Consider the following 15322-nt stretch of genomic DNA (forward strand, 5'->3'; position numbering starts at 1 on the left):
ACAGGCAGACCAACAGCCACCCTACCCTCTGGAACTCCGCGCTGCGGGTGAAGTTAGCAGAGAACTCAGCACACAGCAAATCCACAAACCTTTAGGTTCCTAACAAGGGGTCCCTGAGCTTTAATGGAAATTCACAAAAACATTATTCTTGTGGGGACACGTTGGTGCGGTGAATGTATTTATTAAATAACACAGTACAGTGTGGACTTAGTAAGGCATCCGTGGTTTTCACCGGACTGGCAAAGGGGTCCATGGAACAAAAAAGGTTAAGAAGCCTGCTATAGGTGGAGGGGCTTGGCCTCGCGAGGGGGTCAGGGAAGCCAGCTGTGTCCAGGGCAGAGCAGGGGGCGGGAAGGGGCCGGCAGAGCTTCCCAGGGAGATGGAGCAAGCTGCAAAGGCTGAGTTAGAAAGTGCCACGGGGCGCTCGGCCAGCACATGCATCCTGCTCTGTATTAACTTAGCTCAGTGTGGGATGCTGTTCCAGGAGCAGAGAGAGGTTGAGACAAGAAAAGATCCTGCCCTCAGGAGGCCGTGTTCTAGCAAGAAGAGAGAGCTAGTGTGTAAGCTGGTTCTGATGGCCCTAGAAGCCTAAAAGAAAATAAAAGTTTGGGTTGTGGATGTCAGTGAGGGTAGCACAATATTGTGCACATTATTAATCCCACCAAATGGCACACCTAGAAATGGTTAGAATGGGAAAATTTGAGTAGTATATGTGTATAGCTACAATAAAAAGGTAAAGAAAAAGAAAGAAAATAGTCCAGGATGAGTGAACCAAGTGCGACTGAGGGGAAGTGACCCTGGTGGGTGGGGGGCACGGGCTGAGTGGCAGGTCCTCTCTCCTCCTTCTCCTGCTCGCCCACTTCCGCTGGCTTCTCAGGACCAGTGCTATACCTAAGATCCCCTATAAGCTGAGAACAATGCCTTCTGGTCTCAGTCTGAGACTTCCAGAGGGATCCGAACCCACTCCCAGGGACCCAGAATCAGGGAGCATGGTGATGGAGAGGGGAGCGGGGCAGCCGCACCCCGATCCCCACCGGGAAGGACTCGTAGAACCCGGGCGTCAGGCTGCCCAGTCTGAGCCCCGCGGTGACAAGGGCCCCTTTGTGCCCCCCTCCCCCGGGGACAGGGAGGAGCTGGGCCCTGGAGGCAGGCGGCCCCTGGCACCCGGGGGGAGGGGAGGGGCTGGCAAGTCGGGGCCTAGACCTGGGAGGCCAGGGACGGCCAGCTAGGCCAGCGGAGCAAGAGCGCAGGGGCGAGGAGGGCGTGCGAGTGAGTACCGCCGCGGGGCCAGGGGACGCAGGGGGCCGGGGCCCAGGAGCGCGTGGTCTGAGGGACGGACGGCCCCTGTGAATGGCCACTAATTTGGGGGGTGGGGGGCTGCTCAGGACTGCTTTGCGAATGGGTTAGGGCCACGGAAGGGACATAGAACAGCGATGGGGCTTTGGGGAGAAATCCGGAGGGAAAAAAAGGAAAGGCCGTCCTTCTTACCCCGTGGGGGACAGATGGGGATGGAAGTGGTCTGGGGCCGGGCGAAGAGCTCGCCTGTGTCCAGCGCTCTGGCCGAAGGGCGGGGCGACCAGCTGTGGGCGAGCCAGGCCCACAGTGCGCATGTGCACAGGTGCGCCTCCCGGGGGACCTGCGGCGGCCGCGGGGCCTCTCAACCTTAGTCTCGTGACCGTCCCCCCAAGGAGACATTTTAGACAGGTTTTTCCCAATTGCCAGCCCCTGTGAAATGCTGATACTGTATATATTGCAGTATCTATTGTAACAGCTAAGAATTTTTTGGCCCCCTCCACCCCAAGAACCAATTCCCGCCCCGTTCCAAGCACAAGGTCTGCAGGCTTGTTTCGCAAGCCCTGGCCTCGCGCTCCCTCCTGCGCCTGCTTCCCGCCCCAGGTGCATGAGCCTGCTGTGGGCATGTGCGTTTCTGCCGGCGGCAGCGCCTGCCTCGCACCCCTCGGCCTGGGCAGGCGCGGAGTGCCCACACCCACCCCGCAGTGGGGGCGCGGCCAGTGCCCCCACGGTCCCGCTGCCGTGCTCCTGCGTGGACAGGTGTGTGGTGCACGGAGGGCGGGCGGCGCGCGAGGCTCCACCCGCGGGGGCCTCCCCGACTGGCTGGATCTAAATGCCGCGCTCCACGCCAGCGTCTGCGTGTGCCTGGCGGTGCGTGCGTCTGTGTACGCAGGAAGAGGGTGGCAAAGGCGGGGGAAAGCAGCCACTTGGAGATCCTGGCTCTAGCCCTGAGGCGACTCAGAGAGCAGCCGGGTGCCAGGGAGTCACCAGCCCCCTACCCCCGTCCTCCCCGGCCCCGCTCAGACCCCAGCCAGGAGTGCCTGTCTCCTCCCTCACCCCCACCTCCCCGAGAAGCCCCCGGGGATAAGGCAGCCTCGCCCTGAGGGAACAGGGCTCTTTTGTACCGGGCTCTGGCCTCCCGTTGAGAGTGGGGACACCAGGGGCCGCCTCTGGGGTGGCAGAGGGCGGCAGGAATTCGCGCGGCATGTCGGGAATGCTGATGCTGTGAAGCCCAGTCATTGATGGGGCTGGGTCCCTGCCTACCACCCCCGGAGCTCGGCCGTAGGACATCGGCCGCTCACCCCACTCACCATCACCACCGCTTCCCGAGCCCGCTGCCGTGGCTGCCGGTTGTTCTCCTTTCCCTCCCCACGGTGCTCCCACTTACCCCATGGGGGCGGGGGGTTGCCGCTGTGTGTCGCGGCTGTGGCTGTGTGGGAGGGTCCCAGGCATCACGGGCAACAGAAGCCACGTGGGCACCCTTACAAAGGCCTGCTCCTCAACCCCGGGTGGATGCGGAAAGAGGGGAGCTGCGGGCACTCAGGCTCCCACCGCCTTCCACCTGGCTGGCTCTTGATCCAGGTCAGCTGGCTGCCGGCCACAAGCGGGTCTACAAGCTATTCGCAACTCAGGGAGGCCGAGGTGAGTGGTGGACTAGCAACTTCCCCTTCCCCTGCTTCCTGCTGGCCCAGCCTTGGCCCTAGTCTTCCTTTGGGGAGATCTCCAGGGACGATGAAAATAACTACCGGCACATCAGTCACGTAGAGACAGGACAGCCCGGGGGCAGAGGCCACACACCTGGAGTGGGTCCGGCTCCGGCTCAGGCTTGACTCCCAGCTCTGCCAACTTACCAGTGTGTGGCCTGGGGCAAGTTACCTAACATCTCTGGAACCCAGCTATAAAATGGGGATAATAATTGCACCTGCCTGAAAGAGATCAAATGAATTAATATAGCAGGTGTAAAGCACTTCAGACAGGCACATAGTAAGTGTTCATTAATTATAAATACTAATAGCCACAGCCACTAACATTGGATAGGTCCCTTGCTGGAGTCTTGAGAGAAGGACCCCCGCTCACCTCCCCTGGCCTTGAACTCTCTCCTCTCTTCAGCTGTCGCTCACGTGCTGTACAAAATGATATTCCTCACGGCCCTGCCCCTATTCTGGATCATGATTTCAGGTAAGGACAGGAGTGGTGGGAGGCATGGGCTCTGGGCGGCTCGGTGGGTCCCTGGGAGGCGGGGAGACACGGTGGGGCCGTGGGCCTCTGCCTCAGCAGCCCTGCCCGCCCGCAGCCTCTCGAGGGGGCCACTGGGGGGCCTGGATGCCCTCGTCCATCTCGGCCTTCGAGGGCACCTGCGTCTCCATCCCCTGCCGCTTCGACTTCCCGGACGAGCTGCGGCCCGCCGTCGTACATGGCGTCTGGTACTTCAACAGCCCCTACCCCAAGAACTACCCCCCGGTGGTCTTCAAGTCCCGCACCCAAGTTGTCCACGAGAGCTTCCAGGGCCGCAGCCGCCTCCTGGGGGACCTGGGCCTGCGCAACTGCACCCTCCTGCTCAGCAGCCTCAGCCCTGAGCTGGGGGGCAAGTACTACTTCCGGGGGGACCTGGGAGGCTACAACCAGTACACCTTCTCGGAGCACAGCGTCCTGGACATCATCAGTGAGTCCCCCGCGGTGGGGTGGGTCCCGGGGGGTTAGAGGAGCAATGGGGCAGGTAGAGTGCCGTAGGAAGTCCTTCCCAGGACCCTGGCCCGGGAGGTATGGATGGGAGGTCCAAGGAAGGGGCAGGTGGGCTGGGGGTGCAAACCTTGATGTGCGCACCGACCAGGCCGATGACAGGCACACGCAAAGCCAGGCCCCCGTGGTCTTCCTGCAACAGAGGATGACTGCTCTTACTCTTCTAAAATCAGCAGGGGGACAGGGAGGGGGACCTAGGGTTAGGGTCAGGGACCCCACTGCTCCTTGCTTTAGCTGGGTGACCTTGGACCAATCACTTAACTTCCCTGGGCCTTGGCTTCCTGTCTGTAAAATGGGGATAAGAACAGCACGTACCCCAATGGGCCACCAGTTGTCAGGTGCTCAAGCAGTGCCAGCTGGGCACCCAGCTCTGCTCATTGGTGCTGGGTGGGGATGTAGGCCCCATGATTCCAGGCATTCTGATTTTGCAAGAGAAACCAAAATTGTGTCTTTTTCTATGCAATCACCCAAATCTGAAATACTGGCCACTGAGAAACATATATATCTATGTATTTTTAAACTCTTGCATTTATTTAGGCCAAATAAAATGCATCTGTGGATCAGATTTGGCGACCAGAGTAGGGCCCTTAGATTCAGGTTTCCCACCAGCACTGAGTCTATATGAAGAGCCAGATTACGGCCCTGGGCAGAAGGAGACCCCAGGCCCAGCAGGCAGACACACACGATGCGCAGGTAGAAGCGTAAACCAAAGCAAACATGGAGAGAAGAAAGTTGTTAAGGACCGGAACGCAGCGCCAGCGTGACTGGGCTTGAAGTCCAGCTTCTGCCTGTGGTAGCCTCGTGGTCCCTTTCCTTAGCTACAGAATGAGCCGAACCATCGCACCCACCTCCCAGCATGGCTGGGACTGTGCCGGTGAACACTGCAAAGCGCTCAGACGTGGGGTTGTCACTTCCGTTGTTATTGCATCCGGGTTGGACCTGTGGGGGCTTCCGGGAGCAGCAGAACCAAGAGGAGCAAAAGCTGTGGGGATTTCTGTATCCTGTGACAAGGAGGGGATGGGGCTGGAGGAGTTGGGGGTAGGGGTTCCATAGCCCAATGCTGCTTCCTCAGTCCCCCTTCTCCTGCCTTGCGTAGACACCCCCAACATCGCCGTGCCCCCGGAGGTGGTGGCGGGCACGGAGGTGGAGGTCAGCTGCATGGTGCCGGACAACTGCCCGGAGCTGCGCCCGCAGCTGAGCTGGCTGGGCCACGAGGGGCTGGGGGAGCCCACTGTGCTGGGGCGGCTGCGCGAGGACGAGGGCACTTGGGTGCAGGTGTCGCTGCTGCACTTCGTGCCCACCAGGGAGGCCAACGGGCACCGGCTGGGCTGCCAGGCTGCCTTCCCCAACACCACCCTGCAGTTTGAGGGCTACGCCAGCCTGGACGTCAAGTGTGAGCTGGGGGCGGGGCCGGGGGCGGGGCGGGGTCGTGGCTCCGGCGTGGGGCGGGGTCTAAGCCCACCCCCCCTGCTGTGTCGCCGGCCTCAGACCCCCCAGTGATCGTGGAGATGAACTCCTCGGTGGAGGCCATCGAGGGCTCCCACATCAGCCTGCTCTGCGGGGCCGACAGCAACCCGCCCCCGCTGCTGACCTGGATGCGGGACGGGGCTGTGCTCCGGGAGGCTGTGGCGGAGAGCCTGTTCCTGGAGCTGGACGCGGTGACCCCCGAAGAGGACGGCGTCTACGCCTGCCTGGCGGAGAACGCCTACGGCCAGGACAACCGCACCGTGGGGCTCAGCGTCATGTGTGAGTCGCGAGCGGAGCGCGGCCCCAGCCGGGGCCAAGCATGGGCTGGAACAGGGCCCTGCCGCCGCGCGCAGGGCAGGGCGGGCGCAGATGCACAGGAGGGTGGCAGGGCAGCGTGGGCTTCACCCCTCACGGGAGCCTCTTACTCCAAGGACAACTTGGGGAACAAGGGCAGAAGTGGTCCCTGTCACCTGGGCAAGCCTATTTAAATAGCTTCCACGTGCCCTTTTATTTTTCATGTTTTATTTACTTGCAAGTCATACATTTTATTTACTTCCATAACATCCACCCATAGGGGCAGAGGCCTGCATCTACCTCGTTCAAGCTACCACTGTGCCTGGCCCTCAGTGGGTGCTCTGTAAATGTTGAATGAGCACAACCCCCCCCCCCCCCCAGGCCAGAACAATTATTAAGTCCATTTTGCAGATGAGAAAACAGTGGATAGGTCACATATCCAAACACAGGCACTCTGGCTGCAAAGCCCCTGCTCTTGGAAACAAGACAGTCAGGGTGGGGGTTACCTGTGCCAGGTTTGGGGTGCCTGAAGTCACAACTGGGGCTGGCTGAAGAGGTCCCTTCTGGCTCCTGACCATCCCGCTGCCTGCCCTACCCCCCAGATGCCCCCTGGAAGCCGACGGTGAATGGGACAGTGGTGGCCGTGGAGGGGGAGGCAGTCTTCATCTCATGCTCCACACAGAGCAACCCGGACCCCATTCTCACCATCTTCAAGGAGAAGCAGATCCTGGCCACGGTCATCTATGAGAGCGAGCTGCAGCTGGAGCTGCCGGCCGTCACGCCCGAGGACGACGGGGAGTACTGGTGCGTGGCTGAGAACCAGTATGGCCAGAGGGCCACCGCCTTCAACCTCTCTGTGGAGTGTGAGTGCCCCTCTCCCCTCGCCCCTGCTGAGGACTGGCTGGACTCGTCCCCACTCCCCTGGGGGGGATGGCAGGTCCCCCCCCGGGGCTGCTCTGCCCCTCACCAGCAGACCAGGATGGGCAGGGCGGGGATGCCGGACATACAGCAGTGACATAAAAGTCCCACACCTTGAGGCGGGCTCCTAACCAAGGAGATTTCTGGAGCCCGAGTCCAGTGGCCTCTTTGCATGAACTCCAGCAGTAGCCATAACAACATGGAGCCCTCATGGAGTGTCGCTGTGTACCAGGCACTGTACGGGACCCGCTCACCTTTTCCTCATGACAACCCTGGGAGGGAGGTTCTATCACCATCCCTGTTTTACAGAGGAGGGAACTGAGACCCAGAGACGTAAGTCCTTTGGCCCAAGGCTGCACAGCGAGGAAATGGTAGAATTTGAGATTCAAGCCTAGGCGGTCTTCCCGTTCTCCTGCACTGCCCACAGCCATCCACAGCCTATGTTATCACACGGGCACATAGCAGTCGAGCTATGGTGCAAGGGGCTGTGACGCTCTGTGGGAGATGACGTGGAACAAGGGATCCCAAGCTTTTATGATGTAGTCTGGCCAGAGAGATGAGATGGCTGCCCATGAAAAGCTAGCCGTCCTGGGGATTAAGCTCAGAGTGTAGCTGCAAATCAGCCCCTCTCCAGATCCCCTCTCCAGGGGCAGCATCAGCAAACACACTCCCTGCCCAGCCAGTCCCGGTTACAGGTCCCAAGTCACAGCTGTGACTCCCCTTCTCTGACACCTGGCTCTGGAACTCTCACATCAGCCAGCTTTGCTTCTCCATTTCCCCTGCTTCCTCCCCTCTGGCCTGGCCCCTGCCATTGGTCTCCAAAGTGGGTGCCTGGATCTTCCGTCCCACCCCCACCTCTTGCCTGGCTCCACCTCTTCCCAGCTACATCACTGTGGGAAAGCTTCTTAACCTCTCCGGACTTGTTTCCTCCTTTGTAAAATGAGGAATAATAATACGAATATTGCTTTATGGGGATGGGTGAGGTCAGACTAGACCATGCAAGTAAATGTATGTACAAAGTCTTGGCTTAGTGTAACTTCTCAGTGTTAGTCATTGTCACTGTCCCTTTCATCCTCTGATCTACCAAACACAGCACCAACAGCATAGAGCAGGGACTTAGATCCACCCTGACTCCTGTCGTGCTCGGTCATATACACGCTATGTGACCTGGCACAACTGCCTCCACCTCTCCGGGCCTCAGTGGTCCCCACCACACGAGTTTGCAAGCAGGTTCAATGAGATTCAACATGTACAGCCCTCAGCACAGTGCCTGCTACACAGCCCATGCTCAACAGTCCAAGCCAGTCATAACCAGGCCATAGGGTGGCTATATATATGGATTATTCCAGAAGTGTCATCTTTCCATGGCAAAGCACTCCCCTGGCGCCAGGACTTTAGTACTCATGACAGTGGGGGTGCTCCTTGAGTGAGGCACCCTGCCTTACCCACTGACCCCGGGGCCCAGGAGGACACAGGACCTGCAGGAGGAGACCTCCCTTGCTGAGCACGTGTGACGTGCTGTACCAGCCTGTACTGGTAATTGTCACCACACTGTGATGTGGAGGGGGGGAAGGGGGGAGGAAGTGAGGGGGCTTTTGTCCACTCCAGTTTTATAGAAAGAAGCTGAAGTATCACTGGCGTTCAGTGCCTGTCACAGCAGAACAGACTTGGGGCAGAAGCCTGGCTCTGCCTCTGTCTAGCTGCTTTGCTAAACCCTCAACGCCCGTCACTGAAAGTCAGGTGCGACAACATTGTCTTGCCACAAGGCGGCTTGAGGCATGAGGAAGTCCTGGCAAGCAGTCCTAGCGCCTGACAGCGCCCATGTGTTTGGTGACAGTCATCGTTGTGCCCCACTCATCTCTCCTTAGCCCTCCAGGGTCTTGCTCACGGGCTCCCTCTGCAGGAAGGGCCCGTTTAATAATGAGAACTCGGCTGGGAAGAGTTTACAACCTCCACATGCACCTGTCTTTGGAGATCCCCTGGCGTTAAGTATGGTTACCACGATGGTCTAGGTGAGAGCCCAGTCTTGGAGGCCCCAGAGGATCACTGCGCCAATAGAGGGCAGAGCTGGAATTCACACCCAGGCCGGCCTGCCCCAAACTCCCAGTTCTTGGTAGAACTTGTGGTTTGTCCAGCGTCGCCTCAGGCTTTCACAGGTCGCCCATATCCTCCCAGGACAAAGCATGCGCCCAGGGTGGGGGCCGGCGTGCCCCCAGCCTCCAGGTGGACGCTTTGTCACAGGAGCATGGTGGTGCGGTCTCGGGTGGAAAGGTTTCTTCATTGATGCTATTTAGAAGAAATTGCTAATCACTGTCAGTTCAGGTTGGTCGTTACTAATTCTGTGTGCTGTGTTAATGTCTGCCCACACAAAAGGAACTTGGGGCATATGGATTTTTATTTACCAAGTGTGCAGACAGGTACGCGTTGAGGTTACAATCAGAATCTTCGCAATTGCTAACGCAGCTGGTCCCATGGTTCCCATGCTATTAAATACCTTTTCTTTTCTTTTTCTTTTTTTTCTGAAATGGGGAAGAGGTGGGCTAAGTGGGCTACGGGGGTTTTTGCCTGTGTGTAAGAGGGTTTTGGTCAGGACTAACCGAGACCCCGAGTGTTGGACTCTGCAGGAGGAAAAGAGAACATTGTCTAAAGAGCAATATTCAATGTTCTAATATAATTTTGTGTTTCACAAATGAAAAAAAAAAAACCTACCTGTACTATTTTTGTAAGGCAAGTGGCAGCAAGCTCAACAAAATAATCTTTGCTGCTAGCAGCAATGGGACATCCCCTGAGAGGCCTGCCTCAAGTGGGGCTCTGGGGCAGAGGGCAGGGGCACCTACAGCTGAACTGGAGGAAGGAGGAGATGGAAGGAGCCTGGCGTGGGAGCCTGAGGCCTGGTGCATCCCGCAGACAGAATTCCTGCCACGCAAAGGGCCTGCCCTAGGCATGCGGGGGCCAAGTGGAGACCACCAGAACAGGAGCTGGCTTCGTGAAAAGAAGGGCTGGCTGTTTAAATCCCTAACCCGGGTGGGCTGGGTACCTGGGAGAAGACCTGAGCAGCACGGAGAGTGGGAACAGGGCAGTGGGGTGCGGTTCCCCCAGGGCAGGCAGAGGCCTGCATGGAGCGAGCAGGGCAGGTATATGAGGGCGTGTTCCAGGCAGAGAGAGAAACACAAAGTCCTGGGGAGGGAAAAAGCTCCGGGAGCTGGAAGAGCAGCATAGAGGCTGGGCGGGACTGAAAGGAGCGGGTGAGGGTGAGAGTGGGGGAGAGGCAGCTGGAGAGGGGGCCTTGGAGGCGCAGGTGAAGGATCTGGATTTCCTTCTAAGTAACCCCGGGAGCGACAGGAGCACTGGGAGCAGGGATGCACAAGGATCTGGTGTATATCTCACAAGGCAAACGAAGTTTGAGTATGAGAGATGTTGTAGAGGGGCCAAGGCGGCCCATCTCTGCAAGGCAGCTCCACCCCAGCCCAAGGGGTGCCCTGGGCCAGGCCTCCGGTGTCCCCAGCCCGCTCCTGGTCTGGCCCCTGCAGTTGCCCCTGTGATCCTCCTGGAGTCCCACTGTGCGGCGGCCCGTGACACGGTGCAGTGCCTGTGCGTGGTGAAAGCCAACCCAGAGCCGGCCGTGGCCTTTGAGCTGCCCTCGCGCAACGTGACGGTGAACGAGACGGAGCGGGAGTTCGTGTACTCGGAGCGCAGCGGCCTCCTGCTCACCAGCATCCTCACGCTGCGCGGGCAGACCCAGGCCCCGCCGCGGGTCATCTGCACCTCCCGAAACCTCTACGGCACCAAGAGCCTGGAGCTGCCCTTCCAGGGAGCGCGTGAGTGGTGTGGCCTTGGGGTGGAGCCGCCGGAGGGCAGGGGGCTCCCCTGGGATCCAAGCTCCCCACCCCACAGCTGACCACCCACCACTGTGCGGGGTCAGGCCAAGGAAGTGGATGACGTGGTAAGGATTCTGTTTTCAGCTTGGAAGGAGCAGCTGCCCTGCATCTGCCTCTACTTTGCTGGCCCCTTCCCGGGCCCCTCCCCAGCTAGAGGTGGTGGGGGACGTGCTGGTCAGTCGTGTAACCCCGTGCCAGTAGCGTGAATCCTTTGACCCTCACCCCTGCCCCAGCTCCTTCTTCAAAGAACCTGGGTGTCCTGCTACCACCTGAGGGCGCCCCCATCTTCTCTGTCCCCAGACCGGCTGATGTGGGCCAAGATCGGGCCCGTGGGCGCTGTGGTCGCCTTCGCCATCCTCATCGCCATTGTCTGCTACATAACCCAGACACGCAGAAAGTGAGCGCATCTGCCGGGGCTGGCCTAGCCCTGGCGGGGCGGGGGGTCTTCCAGGGGGATGGAGGCTGGGGGGTTCCTCTCTGAGAAGGTGCAGCTGGATGGCGGAGGGGGAGGGCTCCTGCTAAGGGGAGCCACGGTGGGTCCCTGAGCCGAGCACTGCCCCCAAATCATGACCTGCTCGGCGCCGTTGCCTCTGCCCCCGGAACTCTGCCCAACCCCCACCACTGCAGTGTGAGGTGGGCCTCCTGGAGATCCTGCCTGCCCCGTCTCAGGGCGGGGGTCCCACAGAGGCTGACATATCCCACCCTACAGAAAGAACGTGACAGAGAGCCCCAGCTTCTCAGCAGGGGACAACCCCCCAGTCCTGTTCAGCAGCGACTTCCGCATCTCTGGGGCGCCGGAGAAGTATGAGGTGAGGTCAGAGGCCCGCAGCCCCAGGCCGGCTGGGGAACCAGGAGGCAGGGACCCCAAGGGCCGGGAGGGGTAGGGGTGGCAGGGGGGCCGGGAAGGGGAGGGCGTGCAATGGCCAGCTGGCCTTCCCGGCTGGGGCCTGCCCCCCCGGGCTGTGACCAAATTTCCTTCTCTGATAGTCCAGAGAGGTCCCTCCCCTGGAAGGTCACTGAGCGCCCCAGGAGGTAGGTCCCGGGGCCTCCGTGTGTGTTCGTCCTCGTCAGACGTTCCGAACGGTCCCGGCTTGAGTCTGGCCCTGCTCAGCGGTCCCGGCCTTGTCTCGCAGTCCCATTGCTGCTTCCTTGTCTGTGGCCACTGTCCTGTGTGTGTCCCGAGGTCCACGTGGGGGTGGGCGAGGGGCCGGGAAGCCGGAGGCGCCCCTGCAGGGTCTCCCAGGTGAAGGGCAGGCCCGGCGGGGAAGGGCTGGCTGAGCGGGACGCACACAAACCCCCGAGAGGGGGCTTCGTCTGCCCAGGCCTCTTGGAGCGACTGAGTTTCTAGGCAAATCTCAAACTTGGCAATGAGGAGGTTGATGTGCAGAGTGGGAACAGCCTGGACAAAGGCCCCGAGGGGGGCTAGCAAGGCCCAGCGGGTCCTTGAGGAAGGAAGATCAGGCAGAGCCTGGCTGGCTGAGGCCGCAGCGCTTGGGGCCTGAATGCCAGGGCTGAGGGGCTGCAGGCAACCCTGGCCTTGGCATTGGGCAAGGTGAGGGCGGGACCCTGCCAATGGGCTGCTTCCCTTCCCAGAGTGAGAGGCGCCTGGGATCTGAGAGGAGGCTGCTGGGCCTTCGGGGGGAACCCCCAGAGTTGGACCTGAGCTATTCTCACTCGGACCTGGGGAAACGACCCACCAAGGACAGCTACACACTGACGGAGGAGCTAGCCGAGTACGCTGAAATTCGTGTCAAGTGAGGGAGCCGGGGGCAGCCCACAGGGCCGCCCCCCCTCAGGACCCTCGCTGGCCCCTGGTGGCTGTGGGCTCCCTTCCTCCAGAAAGTAGCAGGGGCTGGGACAGGAAGGGGCTGGGGGTGACAAGGAGGTCCCAGGGGGCCTGGCCTCCCCTCCTTCCCAGCCGCCCTCCCTGAGCACCCCCGCCCCACACTGTGGCTCCCCTCTAACCTCCTTTAACCTCGTCTGTCTGGAGGGGAGCTCTGTCTGTCCATGTTATTTATTGCTACCCCTGCCTGGTCTCCCACCCCCACACCTGGCCTGAGGGGCCTGTACAAAAGGGACATGAAATAAATGCCCTGAAGCCATGCACTTGCCTAGACCCTGATGATTTCTCATCCACCCTGGGGGAGTCCACCTCTCCAAAGTCTCCAGGATGATGACAGAGTTCCTTCCTGCCCTACGCGGGACGCTGTGGGACTCTAGCCTGCAGCCCAGGCCATCTGCCTGAAGGAGCTCTTGCTCGGCCTGGCGCCTGCGGGCTGGGCTTGGTCCACGGCGTGCCGGGATTCACTTCTGAGGGATTTCATAGATTGAGCCTCATTTCTGCTGCTGCTGCAGACACACCCTGTGAACAGTCACAAGCTCAAGCAGAAGGTGGCTCCCCATTTGCCACAATCCCTACCATTCCCTGTTGTCCCATGCTTGGTTGGCTTCACATTACTTCCTAGCCCCTGCAGATTGGGCCTGGGGTTCTGGGTCTCAGCTTTTCATGAGCCTGGGTTGGTTTGACTGCCATCCCTCAAATTCATGCTATATCCGGCAGCTTCAGCCTGTCCAACTTCATTGGGATCAGGAAACATGAATTAGGTGCCAGCTGTATCCTGGGCCCTGGGACTCCTGGGAAGGTGAGACCCCTGAGGCTCAGAGAAGCTTGGTGATTTTCCTGGGGTCCCAGAGCTAGGAAATGGTGCAGCCAGATCCCAGACTCAGCTCTTCTGCTTAAAAACGCACTTTTTTTTCTGCCGGGAATTTAAAGTGAGCTGGACTTTTTCATATAAGTGATCAATAAGTAACACCTGTTGAGTGCGGACTATGTGCCACCTGGCCCTGCCCACTTTTCTGCTAATCCATTTACCTCCCCTAACAGCTGTGACAATGGTTCTCAAAGTGTGGTCCCTGCACCAGCAGCAGCAGCAGCATCTGGGACCTTGCCAGGAAGGCACTGCTCAGCCACCCCAAAGGAATCAAAACCCTTGGTGGGGGGGGCCCAGCAATCTATGTTTTACTGAGTCCTCCAGGTGGTTCTGATGCCCCCCGACGTCCAGGAGCCCCTGCCCTAAGACAAGGCACCGTTATTCTCTTCCTGGGCAGCCGAGGCCCAGAGGGGTTCACTCGCTTGCTCGAGGTCGCGGGGAGCCTGTCCCACACAGCATCAACCTTGGCATCGAACACCCCCCGGGGGTGGAGAAACTCCTCACCCACGGGGGCAGCTGGCTCCCAGGGCCCGCTCTTGCCCCTGCGGGCGCTGACCACCATTTTGGCGAGCAGGAGCGGGAGCTCGCGGGACCCGGGGTGCCGAGGGAGCAGTAGGAATAAAGCTGGGGGGCTGCAGGGCTTCCTGAGGAAGGCGTTCTCCGCTGGCTACAGAACCGGGCAGCGGCTCCAGGGCAGGCGCAGGCAGGAGGGGTGCTGAGGCCACCCGGCTGGAAGGCACAGGACAAAGGAGGCAAGGAGGCGCTACCTGGGCTGTGAGCGGCAGCGGGGGGTGCCCTCTGCGAGGTTGGTCGGCCAAGGCCCTCCTCTGTGGCCTGCCCCAGCCCTGGCCTGGTGCTTGCCCTTTCCTCATAGAGTTGCCAGTCTGGGTGGGGAGAAGGACGTCACATAAACCATCTCACATGGAATGTCTAGCGCGGCTCGTGACCCCTGCACCCCAGGGGCAGTGCAGGGCTTTGGGAGCAGATGGAGGAAGGGTGCGCGGCGGCTGCTGTGGAATGGGTATCTTGGTAGGAGCCCGCTGGGTCCCGTGCAGCAGCAACCCACCTGAAGGCTGGAGGAGGAAAGTGACGGGTAAAATTCTAGGACGGGAGACCAGGCCCGAGGTGCTAGGGAGAGAGGAGTGAGAGGCACAGCGGGGCCGCTGTGCCCGCCCCTCAGCACATGCTCTGCCCGCCCTGAGCAGCTGTCTGGGCAGCAGACCTGGCTCCAGCAGGTCTGGCTGTAGCGAAGCCCGCTGAGGACTTCGCCCTGAAGAGCGGGGCAACGTCAACAGCAGGGGGGGCTGGCACCCGAGATGCGCCGGCGAGGGGGGTGGAAAGGCTTCCTTTTACCTTCGTATCTATGTTTCATTTTAGCAAAAGGAAACCAGCCTATCAAACTGGTGATTTTTTAAAAAACTTCATTTTTACTTTGATTTTTTTTTTTGGTGATAAAAACTTACGATGAGGCTAAGTGAAAAAAAAAAAAGACAAGACTATCAATTGAATGAATTGATTTAAAGAAATACATTAAATACAAAATGTGTCAGGTGACTCACAGACAGGGAGAAAGTCCTGAAGGTCATAGCAAACACCTAAAATTTGAGAAAAAATGTCATCTGATGGCCAGACTATCTTTGAGGAGGGACGGACGTTCCCTGACACAGCAGGAGATGAACTCAGGGATCACCCTCCTTGACTGTGTCCATCCAACTCCCCGACCCCACCAGAACTGTCCGTCCCATGCACACACGATGACCGCATGCCTACTGTGCGCCAGGCCTCTGCTGGGCTCTGGGACTCAGCGGGGACCGAGCAGACACGCTGCGCTCCCTGGGCTGACACGCCTGGATGTGACAGTGATGAAGAGACTATCAAGGTTAGACTGCCCGCAGGCCAAGAGGGAAACCAAAACTAACAGGAGAGAGGCACCGAGGATGTGGACGAGGCTGCAGGTTTGGAAAGGGAGCTCACTTGAGTAGAGAATAGCAGTGGATTCGGAAGTGGATTCTGGAAGGAGTG

General features: G+C 59.7%; 1 protein-coding gene across 3 annotated transcripts; it reads left to right on the forward strand.

The window, feature by feature from the left end:
• Nucleotides 1-1184: 1184 nt before the first annotated feature.
• Nucleotides 1185-12691, forward strand: MAG (myelin associated glycoprotein). 3 transcript variants are annotated; one of them, XM_004483286.5, is made up of 12 exons: nucleotides 1185-1269; nucleotides 2875-2934; nucleotides 3403-3471; nucleotides 3587-3955; nucleotides 5129-5425; nucleotides 5521-5778; nucleotides 6396-6656; nucleotides 10242-10529; nucleotides 10890-10986; nucleotides 11299-11398; nucleotides 11577-11621; nucleotides 12183-12691. In XM_004483286.5, exons 3-11 carry the CDS (start codon nucleotides 3426-3428, stop codon nucleotides 11607-11609), a joined length of 1749 nt encoding a protein of 582 aa, XP_004483343.2. In that variant the 5' UTR covers nucleotides 1185-1269; nucleotides 2875-2934; nucleotides 3403-3425; the 3' UTR covers nucleotides 11610-11621; nucleotides 12183-12691. The 3 variants fall into 3 exon arrangements, with proteins under 3 accessions (XP_004483343.2, XP_004483340.2, XP_004483341.2); XM_004483283.3 differs by lacking the exon at nucleotides 11577-11621; XM_004483284.3 differs by lacking the exons at nucleotides 2875-2934; nucleotides 11577-11621 and having other exon boundaries at nucleotides 1193-1269.
• Nucleotides 12692-15322: the final 2631 nt, after the last annotated feature.

Source organism: Dasypus novemcinctus, chromosome 18, assembly GCF_030445035.2.
Source record: "Dasypus novemcinctus isolate mDasNov1 chromosome 18, mDasNov1.1.hap2, whole genome shotgun sequence".
Taxonomy (NCBI): Eukaryota; Metazoa; Chordata; class Mammalia; order Cingulata; family Dasypodidae; genus Dasypus; species Dasypus novemcinctus.

Coding starts and splice junctions, on each gene's coding strand:
- MAG (XM_004483283.3), top strand. CDS start 3,426: ATGATATTCCTCACGGCCCTGCCCCTATTCTGGATCATGATTTCAG. Junction 3,472..3,586: donor ATTCTGGATCATGATTTCAG/GTAAGGACAGGA, acceptor GCCCGCCCGCAG/CCTCTCGAGGGGGCCACTGG. Junction 5,779..6,395: donor CGTGGGGCTCAGCGTCATGT/GTGAGTCGCGAG, acceptor CCTACCCCCCAG/ATGCCCCCTGGAAGCCGACG.